Source organism: Trachypithecus francoisi, unplaced genomic scaffold (assembly GCF_009764315.1).
Source record: "Trachypithecus francoisi isolate TF-2019V2 unplaced genomic scaffold, Tfra_2.0 Lachesis_group0, whole genome shotgun sequence".
Classification (NCBI taxonomy): domain Eukaryota; kingdom Metazoa; phylum Chordata; class Mammalia; order Primates; family Cercopithecidae; genus Trachypithecus; species Trachypithecus francoisi.
In genome coordinates this window covers 161,399,079-161,412,345 of record NW_022681453.1, presented here as the reverse complement: position 1 = coordinate 161,412,345, position 13,267 = coordinate 161,399,079, and the positions used below count along the sequence as shown (strand labels likewise).

The following is a 13,267-nucleotide window of genomic DNA, read 5'->3' as shown; positions in this document are numbered from 1 at the left end:
TCACAGGGTGAATGTCCCAGTACCTTTACCTTACTGTTTTGCAACTGGAAGCCACTGGAATTCCAGCAGGATGCATGTCTGTGGTGTGGGTCTGTCATGTGCACTGCATGATGTTTAGGAAATCTGTCTCTCTCTCCCACTAAATACCAATAATACAACATCCCTAAACATTTCCACATGCTTTTCCCCATACAGAAACGCTTCCCTTCTTTTCCAAATTATTATTAAAATGTTCACTTTCATACATTTTTCTTTGAAATGATCTCAAGTTTACCACGTCTAACTCAAAAATGTGAAAGTGCCCTACACTAATTCTTACAATTTTCATGAATCCTACATAATACTTCTATTTATTCACCGCATTATATATTATTACACTTTTAGAATATACTATTTTATTCCATGTTGCTTTGGGGGTAAAAATGTAAGGAATTTACCTTGAATTGCCTTTTAACTTTATCTCTGTCATGTTCAAATGTTGCTGCTCTCTCCATTGCTTGGTATTTTGCTTCCAAAGCACTTTCTTTTTCTCGAAGTATCTTCTGGTATGTTTTTTGAAGTGCCTAGAATAATTTACCTCGTTATTTCCTAACAAAAATAGTCTTGCTCCCCAATTTTACATTCATATATATATATATATGTTACGTATCTCAGAATTTTAAGTCTACTTATTATTTTACTAATTATCAGGAACTTCATGTTGCCATTTTATTCAAAACATAATGGGAACAAAACTGCAAGCATGCTTGAACTACAACAAATAAAGACTTCAACATTAAGCTTTCAATGGAAATTAACTTTTTTTGAAACACTGCATCAGTTCTTTTTTTTTTTTTTTTTTTGAGACGGAGTCTCACTCTGTCGTCCAGGTTGGAGTGCAGTGCCTAGATCTCAGCTCACTGCAAGCTCCGCCTCCCGGGTTTACACCATTCTCCTGCCTCAGCCTCCCGAGTAGCTGGGACTACAGGCGCCCGCCATCTCGCCCGGCTAGTTTTTTGTATTTTTTTTAGTAGAGACGGGGTTTCACCGTGTAGGCCAGGATGGTCTCAATCTCCTGACCTCGTGATCCACCTGTCTCGGCCTCCCAAAGTGCTGGGATTACAGGCTTGAGCCACCGCACCTGGCCTACTGCATCAATTCTTAAACTTCCTTATGCCTTTTCCATCTTTGTGATAGTAAAAATTACACTTTATAAGGCTTAACTTGAAGGATACTTAGTTCTAAGAGACTGTGTGCCCCTTGGCACTATGTCTTATTCATCTCACCATCCCTTGAGCACTTCACAGTGCCTGGTATGCTGCAGGTCTCCAGTAAATGTCTGACTCAATGAATGAAATATAGAAGAGTTTTTTCATGCCTCGATATGTGAGAAAGGAACCAGTATGTTTCACAGGAAATCAGGACTTGTGACAGGAGTGACTGTAACACTTGCCAACCCTTATTGCACTCCGCCCTGTTTGGTCTGGCCTTTTCTACCCCCACCGTGCAGTTGTTTCCAACGTACAATGTCTGTTGGGCAGTGGCTTGGACACATTAAATCAGATACTTGAAATGCGCGAGTCCCTTTTATACATGCAAGTGCATTAAGGCTGCCCAGTAGGAAAACTGATAAGACAACAGATAAACTGCTATACGGACTTCTTCCCAGACAACCACAATAATTACACAACCGCTAATGAGGGAGTTTAAAAATAAAAACAACAAAACCTGACTAGAAGAACGTCTAGTCTTGAAGACAGGAGGCTTTTATTCTTTTAGAAAAATCATATAAAAATAAAAAAAATTAAAAAATCTGAGTGATTTATTTCACCCCTACTGTAATGATTCCAGGAACTCTTAGGCTGCCTAGAAGTCTCTCCCACAGTAAAGAATAAACAAACGACACAACAACGATCAGAGGGGCCCCAGACTGATGGCAAAAAGTCTTAGAGATTTGCTCATAGAAAAGCAACCTCTTGCTTTATATGCTTTTTTTTTTGAGACGGAGTCTAGCTCTGTTGCCCAGGTTGGAATGCAATGGTGCAATCTCGGCTAACTGCAACCTCTGCCTCCTGAGTTCACGCCATTCTCCTGCCTCAGCCTCCCGAGTAGCTGGGATTACAGGCGCCCGCCACCATGTCCGGCTAATTTTTGTATTTTTAGTAGAGACGGAGTTTCACCATGTTGGCCAGGCTGATCTCGAACTCCTGACCTCAGGTCATCCGCCGGCATAGGCCTTGCAAAGTGTTGGGATTACAGGCTTGAGCCACCATGCCCAGCTGCTTTATATACTATTTTAGTGAATTATAATCGACTTGCTACATGGAGGGCATGCAATAATTGATTTTAGAGTAAATTAATCAAATGGACTAAGGAAATTTGACTACATCTAGAAAAGGTTTTCAATCATAGCAGTTAAGATGGTGAGAATCAGGAGGCTTCCAGAAAATTTCATGTCAAGACCATTACAATGCAAGAGCCATGAAACTTCACAAAGAAACTGATTTTACCTGGGGCTCCCACTTTGGAGCCCCAGGTAAAATTTTTATGGGGAGGGGGAGGAGGGTAAAACTCCTAGGAAGAGTTTGTTGAGTTGCTTCAACAGATGTCACCAGCCTTCTGAGGGGGTGGGCGCAGGGGCCGGAGTGGAGCTGGAGATTGGCATTTGTCTCCTCAGGGCACTTTACGGCTAATTTCTTCTAGGTGTCTGAACAAATAAACCAGAAATAGAAAAGCGGGGGCCAGGCGCGGTGGCTCACTCCTGTGATCCCAGAACTTTAGGAGGCAAAGGCGTGAGGATCGTTGAGCCTGGAGTTCCAGGCTGCAGTGAGCCGCGATCGTGCCACCGCAGCGAGACCCTGTCTCCAAAAAAAGAGACAGATAAAGGGGAGGGAGTTAAGGAATCATTTCAGACTCGAAGAGAATATAGCCTCTCAAATTAAAATGGGCAGTTTCCGCCGAACTTTCAAAGCCGCTTGGTTTGGAGAGGGAGGAGGACGGCCGTGCTTCCTAGGGGTCTCCCGACGTCGCGGCCCGGCCCAGCGTTACCTGCAGTTCGGCCCGCAGCCGCTTGTTCTCTGTGTCCAGCTTGGCCTCGCGGCGGCCCATGGACAACAACTCCTGGTTCTTGCTGACGCGGAAGATCTCGTACTCCTTCTTGAGCCGCTCGTACTCGGCCGCCGCGTACTCCAGCTCGGGCACTGACGAGCCGGTGGACTTGAAGCTGGCCCCCAGCAGCCCGCCCGCGCCTGCCCCGCGGGGAAGCGACCCCGGCCCGGCCCCCGCCGCCGCCCCCGCGCCTCGGCGGAACGAGTTGCGTAGCAGGCGGGCCTTGGGCTTCACCTCCACCGGGATCTCGCAGGCCTCGCCGCCGCCCGCCCCGTACGTGTCCTCGATCACCTCCCCGCCCGCGGGGCTCACGAGCGACGAGGCGGTCCCCATGGTGTCCACGGCAGCCACTAGCCAGTGGGTACCGGCGGGGCTGGGCAGCTGAACGGAACGGGACGGGGCGGGGCAGCGGAACGGGGCGGGGCCCGAGAGCAGGACTGGGCGAGGCAGCGGAACGCGGCGAGGCGGGAAAACAAGATGGGGCGGGGCAACTGGAGGCGTGGGGCAACTGGAGGCGCGGGGCAGCAGGACGGGGCGGGGCGGGGCAACAGGACGGGGCGGGGCGGCAGGACGGGACGGGGCGGGGCAGCGGAAAGGGGCGGTGTGGGAGAGCGGGACGGGGCGGGGCGCCAGAACGGGGCGGGACAACAAGAGGGGCCGGGCAAGTGGGGCGGGGCATATGGGCGGGGCAGGGCAAACGTGGCGGGTCAAGAAAGCAAAAAGGGCCAGGCAGGCTAGCAAGAAAGGCGGGGCTCGCAGGAAGGACGGGGCTAGTGGCGACTGTGCAGGACCAGCAGCGGACTGGACGCTAGTGGAGTGGTGCTCCGACGCAGGGCTTCTCTCCGCTGTCTCCGCCCCGCTCGAGGCTCCCTGGCGGGCGTGCCTCACAGGGAGCACAGGCCTGGGTCCCAGCTCCTCCACCAATGCTGCAGCTATTTCTTTCGCTGCCGCCGTGCCTTACCGGAAACTCCTTTCTGGAAGCAGGTGGGAAATCTGAAAAATTTATGGAGTGCCTGCTATGTGCTTCCCGCGATGTCTCTCTCTTAGTTTGCATGTAGATAGAATGAACAGCAAGGATTAATGCCAGCCAAGAAAGAGCTTTTAGATTTTACAGTCTGAAACCACCAGGGACAATCGTTAGACAAGGTTAAGTGTTTGTGTTTTTTTTTTGTTTTGTTTTGTTTTGAGACGGAGTCTCGCTCTGTCGCCCAGGCTGGAGTGCAGTGGCCGGATCTCAGCTCACTGCAAGCTCCGCCTCCCGGGTTTACGCCATTCTCCTGCCTCAGCCTCCCGAGTAGCTTTTTAAACTCATTGCAACATGAGACATTGGAGACCGCACACCAATCTCTTCTTCATTCCCTCCATCAAAGTGGCTAGTCATCTTTTCTCTTACCCGTTAGATTTTCTTCAGGAAGAAGTCACACGCCAGGCCTTTGCATTCTTCAAAATCCAGAGTATACATACTAATTTCTTCAGGTGGTCTCCTGAGATAAAGGGAAACATTTCCACCATCACAGTACCTTAAGAACTTTCTACCTTTTCACATCCGTTATGATCTCTAACTTCTAATTTTTGAATTCTCCATGTGAATCAGGGGTTTAAGAATCATCCACTAGGTTTCTGACTAAACCCTTTGAACATTTTTGCATCTTAGTACCTCCTTTGGAATGGGCCTCAGCTGAACACTTCTATAACTATGCTTGAGTAATAAGATAAAATAGCCATCACCCATTCTCTCCAACAAATAACCAAACTCACTATGCGAACTTCCTACAGCTTGGAGAGTACATTCAGATTCTAGTCTGGAACTGAGTGCTCTGAAACAATGCATCTCTCCTTTCCCCACGTCATTTCTGTCCAGTGACATGCCTCTAATCCACATTTCTCCACCCTACTTGCGTACTGATCTTGGATTACTGTTGGTCAATGCCGAAGTGACCAAATTTCTTATTCCTAAAAACTGACATTATTTTTTCCTGGCTAACACGGTGAAACCCGTCTCTACTAAAAATACAAAAAATTAGCCAGGCGTGGTGGCAGGTGCCTGTAGTCCCAGCTACTTGGGGGACTGAGGCAGCAGAATGGCGTGAGCCTGAAAGGCGGAGCTTGCAGTGAGCCGAGATTGCGCCACTGCACTCCAGCCTGGGTGACAGAGTGAGACTCCGTCTTAAAAAAAAAAAAAAAAAAGACATTATTTCTAACCTCATAATCTGTTTTCTTCTTCATGCTGAATTTAACACACATGCTTCAGTCTGCATTTTGGAAGAATAACTTTTAATACAGAAATATAGTGAGAATAAAATATTTGTCAGATGGCTTATAACTTACTAAAGATGGCCACATTTTTTAAAATAGTCCTCCCATAGAAAAGACAGCTAAGACAGCTACATAATTTGTGGGACCCAGTGCAAAATGAATGTGTAATGCCCCTCATTCAAAAATTATAAATATTTTCAAGATGGCAACAGCAGAGCATTAAGCCAAGTATGGGGCCGTTTTGAGTTTTGGGCCCTGCGCGACTGCACATGGGGTTGCATGGCCCTGAAGCAAGCCTGTATATGACTCCTCACTTTGAAACTGAGTGAACTCTGACCGCTTGGACCAGTGGAATGTGGCAGAAATGACACTGTGCCAGTTTCCAAGGCCAGGTCTTGAGAGAATGGCAACTTCCACTTCTTGTGTCTTGGAACACTCGGGAGTGTTGAGCCACCATGTAGAGACTTACTAACCTGAGACTGCCTAACTTAAGAGGTCATACGTAGGCATTCCAGGTGACAGCCTCAGCTGCGCCCACCTTTCCAGCCAGAGTACCAAGGCATGTAAAATGAAGCCATCTTGGACTCTTCAGACCAGTGCATTCACTATTTGGAAATTAAGTGACTTCAGTATACACTACAGGGAGGAAAATCATCCAACCAACCTCTGCCCACATTTCTGGTCCACAAAATCATGAGATATAATAAAATTACTCTTGGTTTGAGCCATTACAACTTGGTAATTTTGTGTTTTCACCTGGAATAAGAAAAATTTTTCTGTATTTGGTCAGACAGCCTATAAACTGATAAACAATGCTACTGCCTTTTTTTTTTTGAGACAGAGTCTCGCTCTGTCACCCTGGCTGGAATGCAGTGGCACGATCTCGGCTCACTGCAACTTCTGCCTCCCAGGTTCAAGCGATTCTTCTGCTTCAGCCTCCAGAGTAGCTGAGATTACAGGCATGCAGCACCACACCTGGCTAATTTTTTTTGTATTTTTAGTAGAGATGGGGTTTCACCATCTTGGCCAGGCTGGTCTTGAACTCCTCACCTCGTAATCCGCCAGCCTCGGCCTCCCAAAGTGCTGGGATTACAGGCCTGAGCCACCATGCCTGGCCTGCCATTTGTTTTTAAAAAATGGGATTTGTAGAATAAATATCATTTGGTTAGGGTAGGGTGTATTTGGTTCTCAGACTATGAATCTCGCAATCACTTGGTACATTTGGTAAAAATTTGGGGAGCTTGATGATTTTGCGTGTTTAGTTCATTCCTAGGTGATGCTTATGTACTTTAAGCTCTCAGAACACTGAGACTGCATAAAAATTGTGGATAGGGATGATTTAATTCCTCGCTACTCAAAGCATGGTCCTCAGGCAGTAGCATCAACATCACCCTGAAGCTTGTTAATCAGATTCTCACATGCTATCACTGACCTCCTGAATCACAATTTGCAGATTGAAAAGATCTCCCAGGTGATCTGAATATAGATTAAAATTTGAGAAGCACTACTGTAGAAAAATGGTTCTTAACCTTTGTTGCACATTACCATCACCTGCAGGACTTAAAAAAAAAAAAAAAAAGACTGCTGCCTGGGCCTCACCCTAGACCTATTAGATCAGAATTTCCAGGAGTTGAGGTCTGAACATCATCAAGTTTTAAAAACTCCCCAGGAGATTTTAATCAGTAGTCAACGTTAAAAACTAATGGTTTCACCTCTGCCATCTCATTATTGCCAAAACGTGTGAGATCCCCTTTGGTAACCTTCTCAGTATCTGTTTACATGTATCCAGATTACTCTGTGAGCTTTCTTCACGGTTCATCATAGTGAAGGCACAGGTAATTTTGACCACATTGATATTATCGTGCTTCCAACTGTAGAGATAGACATGGAATTACAAATGGTCATAATGTCCTGATAAAAGTTATCACTTTGAAATAAATGACCTGTATAATTGGAAATGCTACATTGAGTAACAGTCTTTGAAGAAAAAGAAACTCTGCAAAAGGAAGGCATTCTAGCTCTCACTAAAATTGCCAACCTTCTTCCAGGCTGTTTGGTCCTGCTCAGTTCTACCAAGTGAACTCTGACTTCTAAAGTCTCCTACTACAAAGTCTGTAAGTATGACCCTAATTTTAGGAACTAATTAACAATAGGGGAAAACTGTGATTGAGCAGCTGTAATTTAACATTTCTACCATTAGGGGTCAGTGTAACTCAGGAAAAAAATAATTTGGCTGTATGTTAAAAAGGATCATCTTGTGAAGATGACAGTCTGGGTGCTGTCTTCATTAGCAATCATTTACACTGCCTTACTTAGTTCCCATCACAAGTAATAACATGACTCTGAAAATTATTATGAAACAGACAAGAGCAGGATCACCAAGGCTTTTCTATAAAGGACCAAATAGTAAATATGTCTTTAGTCTCTGTCACATTACTCAATTCTGCCATTATAGCACAAAAGCAGCCCCACACCATACACAAACAAATGGCGTGTTTGCATTCCAGTAAAACTTTATTTGCAAAAACTGGTGACTGGTTGAATGTAGTTTACAGGCTTGCTGACCCCTAAACTGGAGGAGTGGTTCTCAAACCTAGGTAATTACCTAGGAAGTTTGTTAAAAATCAAGGATCTAGAACTAGAAATACCATTTGACCCAGCCATCCCATTACTGGGTATATACCCAAAGGATTATAAATCATGCTGCTATAAAGACACCTGCACACATATGTTTATTGCAGCACTATTCACAATAGCAAAGACTTGCAACCAACCCAAATGTCCATCAATGATAGACTGGATTAAGAAAATGTGGCACATATACACCATGGAATACTATGTAGCCATAAAAACAGATGAGTTCATGTCTTTCGTAGGGACGTGGATGCAGCTGGAAACCATCATTCTCAGCAAACTATCACAAGGACAAAAAACCAAACACAACATGTTCTCACTCATAGGTGGGAATTGAAGAATGAACACTTGGACATAGGAAGGGGAACATCACACACCGGGGCCTGTCATGGAATGGGGGGGGGGGAGGGCTAGCATTAGGAGATATACTTAATTTTGTAAATGACGAGTTAATGGGTGCGGCACACCAGCATGGCACACGTATACATATGTAACAAACCTGCATGTTATGCACATGTATTCTAGAACTTAAAGTAAAAAAAAAGTCTTTAAAAAAAATTTAGAGTCATGGACCCCACATCAAGTCCACTGAATCAAAATGTTTTTAAGTAGAGCTCACATATCTGAATTTTTTAAAGTTATCTTTTGATTTAGAAGCAAATACTAATTTAGGAACCATTAGGATAAAATAAAGTTAACTTTACCTTTTAGGAAACCATAAAGTCCACCTTGTTACAATGTTTTTAGTATCCAAATAACTATCCATGGTATAAAAGATATAAATGTGAAGTTTAGGCTTACATAATCTCTATAACTACTCTGAAAGTACATCAATGAAAGGCTCATTCTTCTGTAAATGTTTGTATTAAGGCCCTAGTCTTCAGATTATTTTGGCCACAGAAAAATCCAGCCTGTCTTAACAGACAGAGGGGCATACTGAATTAACTTGAACAGGGAAGGAGAAGAGATTGATGAAAACAGTAAAGGAGAAGGAAAAGAGATAAGAGAAATGGTGGAGTGCTGTGTAGTATCTCCTTAAAAATGTCCCAAATGTTCCATAAGTTTACAAATTCTGAAAAACTTACTGTGACCTGTTAATTTTTTTCATGAATTGGTGAAGAAGAGGAGTTTAGTGCCAAGGTGGGTGCAAGGGTAAAACAAAGACAACACATCCACATGGACTGTACAGGGAAATGGGGTAAGAATATCTTCATATAGGGTATCCATTCTTTTATGAAGTATGTGTTCTAACGATAGGGTTTCCCTGGGCTGTTTCCCCTTGGGCTAATCAAATGTATGGATATTTAGAAGGCCATGCTTTAAGAAGAGCTGCAATGGCTTTTGTTAAGAATACCATAGCCAATATATTTACCTGTGGTCCTGTATAAAGCATACTGCACATTTGGGATATTTGTTTAACAAATAAAGGGGTTCTGTTTCTCCATAGCAGCCTCTAGAATGAAAGAAGCCATTTATTTCTTACTTGCTGAGAAATGTCCTTTTGTTTCTCAAATTCAAGGCTATTCTCCCACATCTCTCCACCTCTGCCTCATGTTCATCTGTGAAGTTGAATATAAGTTTAAATTCATCTATGGAGCCATCCATCCCAAACCTAGTAACCAGGGCCCACTTCAGGTTGTCATTAGTGACTATCATTTTTTTCTTACATTCAATGCCAGAAAGCTCACAGAGTAATCTGGATACATGTAAACAGATACTGAGAAGGTTACCAAAGGGGATCTCACACATTTTGGCAATAATGAGATGGCAGAGGTGAAACCATTAGTTTTTAACCTTGACTACTGATTAAAATCTCCTGGGGAGTTTTTAAAACTTGATGGTTCAGACCTCAACTCCTGGAAATTCTGATCTAATAGGTCTAGGGTGAGGCCCAGGCAGCAGTCTTTTTTTTTTTTTTTAAGTCCTGCAGGTACATTCATCCATGTGGCCAGGATGAAGATAAGGCGCCATATTCAATTAGGTCCTATGAAGGAGAGACGAAGGCTTCCCTACTGTATACATTTGAGATGTGCCTTTTCTGACATAAGTCAGCCACGGAGAAGAGAGTCAGCTGACATTTGTAGTTGCAAGGGGAAAAAAATCTCTTCACAAGTAATGTATGAATAAAAATGGCTGATTTTAACTTTAAGAGCTTAAAGCAGCCTGGTGTGCTGGCTCATGACTGTAATCCCAGGATTTTGGGAGGCCAAGTCAGGTGGATTGCTTGAGCCCAGGAGTTTGAGACCAGCCTGGGGAACATGGTGAAATCCACTGTCTACAAAAAATAAAAAAAATCAGCCAGGCATGGTGATGCACACCTGTATGTAGTCCCAGCTACTCGGGAGGCTGAGGTGGGAGGATCGCTTAAGCCTGGGAGGTGGAGGCTGCAGTGAGCCGGGATTGTGCCACTGTACTCCAGCCTGGGAGTGAGACCCTGTCTCAAAAAAAAAAAAAAAAAAAAAAAAAAAGCTTAAAACATAGGAGATACTATCTTTTAGATAAGATTTACTTATGGTTACAAAATTTTATTAATTCTCATCATAATTAAGGGGAGTTTACCTGTGAGTTATAACCCCAATTTAGAAAGGAATTGTGTTCCAGTGATTAATTTAAAAATCTGGTATTTAGTATTTGAAGCATATTTCCTCAAGAAACAGTGTTAGACAAGGTGGCTATTGGTTCAGCTCAGCACACAGCTGAATGCTGTTCATGCTAAGTGCAGAGTAAATGACTCAAACACCACTGTAATATGTAGTCTTTGGAAATATGCTTTCAGCATATTAACTCAGATTATCCAGGAACACGTCTATCCTTGGGCACCATGAAGAAGACACCTAAGGCCACAGGCCGAAGGGTGCACATTTCATTGGTCTGTGACAGTTGTTTCAGTAGGGAGGAGACCTGGAAAAGGGAATAGGGAACAAGTTGTTATATGGTTGCCATAGCTTAGATTCTGGCAAAATCTTGTGCAAGTTATTTGGCTTCTTGCACTTTAGTCTCCTCATCTGAAAATGGAGATAATAGTAGTTCACTTTATAACAGTTGTAGACATCCAAATGAATAAACTAGATTTGATTCTGTTTGGTTTCCCAGGGATCCAGAAAATGCACTATTTCATTTAAACTCTCTTCTCTAAGTAACTTAGTAGGGAGACCCTAAACATTTTTTTGACAAGACTAACAGATATATTTCATTCTTTGAAGGCTGTTTTGATTGATATCCAACAAAACTCGGCCTCTCTGTGACAGAAATCACTGGCATATCTGCATCTTTAAATCCATATCACTACCATTGTCCTAAAAAATAGTGTTTCTTCACTGTTTTCTGGCTATTCCATTTTGAACCAGAGTCAAATCAGTCCATGGAGATGGGTGATGATCTGTTATATTCTGAGACCAAAAGGCAAAAGGCGCCAGACTTCCTTTTAAAAAATTAGTTTATGCCATTCTCCTGCCTCAGTCTCCCGAGTAGCTGGGACTACCAGCGCCTGCCACCTCGCCCGGCTAGTTTTTTTTGTAATTTTTAGTAGAGATGGGGTTTCACTGTGTTGGCCAGGATGGTCTCAGCTACTCAGGAGACTGAGGCAGGAGAATGGCGTAAACCCGGGAGGCAGAGCTTGCAGTGAGCTGAGATCCGGCCACTGCACTCCAGCCTGGGCGACAGAGGGAGACTCCGTCTCAAAAAAATAAAAAATAAATAAATAAATAAAAAATAAAAAATTATTTTATTTCTTAAGTTGACAAATAAAAATTGTATATATTTTTGGTATACAACAAGATGTTTTGATACATGTATATTTTGTGGAATGGCTAAATCAAGCTATTTAACGTATGTATTACTTCACATACTTTCTATGGTGAGAATGCTTAAAATTTCTCTTAGTAATTTTCAAGTACACAATATATTGTTATTAACTGTAGTCACCATGTTGTATGACAGATCTCTTGAGCTTACTCCTCCTGTTTAACTGAGACTTTGTATTCTTTAACAGACATCCTCCAGCCCCCGTCACCACCAGCCTCTGGTAACCACCACCATTCTACTGTCTGCTTCTGTGAGTCCTCTTTTAAATTCCACATATAAGTGAGATCATATGGCATTTGTCTTTCTGTGTCTGGCCTATTTCACTTAGTGTAATGCCCTCCAGTTTCATTTATGTTGTTGCAAATGGCAGGATTTTCTTCTTTAAAGGCTGAATACTGTCCCATTGGACATACATAATAAATTTTCTGTATCCATTCATTTGTTAGTGGACACTTAAGTTGATTCCGTATCTTGGCCATTGTGAATAATTTTGCAATGAACATGGAAGTGCAGATCTCTCTTCAACATGCTGATTTCATTTCTTTTAGGTATATACCCCTTGGTGGGACTGCTGGATCATATGGTAGTTATGTTTTTAGTTTTTTGAGGAACCTCCATATTGTTTCCATAGTGGTTGTACTAATTCCTACCAACAGTGTGCAAAGATTTCCTTTTCTCCACATCCTTGCCAACACTTATCTTTCATCTTTTTTATAATAACCACTCTAACAGGTGTGAGGTGTGATAAGCTACAGGTAACATTTGACAGTTTACTTTAAAAGCAAACAGGCTTCCAAATTAACCCACTTTGGGAAGGTCTTATGATTCATGGTGACATCCTGTCCCTCAGTAATGAACCTTATGAGTTCCTCAGAGTGTTAGTGTACTAATAAAGACATACCCTACTGACACTGAAAAGGATGCTGATTTATTTTCTTTTTTTTTTCTTTCTTTTTTATTTTTTATTATATTTTAAGTTCTAGGGTACATGTGCATAACGTTTATATCATGTATAACTCCCCAATGCAATCCCTCCCTCCTCCCCCCTCCCCATGATAGGCCCCAGTGTGTGATGTTCCCCTTCCCGAGTCCAAGTGATCTCATTGTTCAGTTCCCACCTATGAGTGAGAACATGCGGTGTTTGGTTTCTCTTCTTGTGATAGTTTGCTAAGAATGATGGTTTCCAGCTGCATCCATGTCCCTACAAAGGACGCAAACTCATCCTTTTTGATGGCTGCATAGTATTCCATGGTGTATATGTGCCACATTTTCTTAATCCAGTCTGTCACAGATGGACATTTGGGTTGATTCCAAGTCTTTGCTATTGTGAATAGTGCCGCAATAAACATACGTGTGCATGTGTCTTTGTAGTAGAGTAATTTATAATCCTTTGGGTATATACCCAGTAGTGGGATGGCTGGGTCATATGGTACATCTAGTTCTAGATCCTTGAGGAATCGCCATACTGTTTTCCATAATGGTTGAA

At 43.1% G+C, this 13,267-nt stretch overlaps 1 protein-coding gene and 1 long non-coding RNA gene across 9 annotated transcripts in view; one reads left to right on the top strand and one right to left on the bottom strand.

The window, feature by feature from the left end:
* NPHP3 (nephrocystin 3) overlaps positions 1-3,571 on the bottom strand; it is a 50,000-nt gene extending 46,429 nt beyond the window's left edge. For 6 of the 8 annotated variants that reach the window (XR_004437334.1, XR_004437333.1, XM_033212660.1 and 3 more), the window contains exons 1-2: positions 3,028-3,569; positions 438-563 (exon numbers count right to left, since the gene is read on the bottom strand). Coding sequence is in view for 5 of the 8 variants with exons in the window: in XM_033212660.1 (XP_033068551.1) it covers positions 438-563; positions 3,028-3,420 (519 nt within the window). In the remaining 3 variants the exon portion in view is untranslated. Of the gene's footprint in view, positions 1-437; positions 564-3,027 lie in introns of all 8 variants that reach the window. The other 2 variants (XR_004437335.1, XM_033212663.1) reach the window with 2 other exon arrangements.
* A 237-nt stretch (positions 3,572-3,808) lies between these two features.
* LOC117077699 lies at positions 3,809-12,019 on the top strand. The gene is made up of 3 exons (XR_004434831.1): positions 3,809-4,071; positions 7,392-7,457; positions 11,969-12,019. It is a non-coding gene; the product is annotated as an uncharacterized LOC117077699 (long non-coding RNA).
* The last annotated feature ends 1,248 nt before the right edge of the window (positions 12,020-13,267 follow it).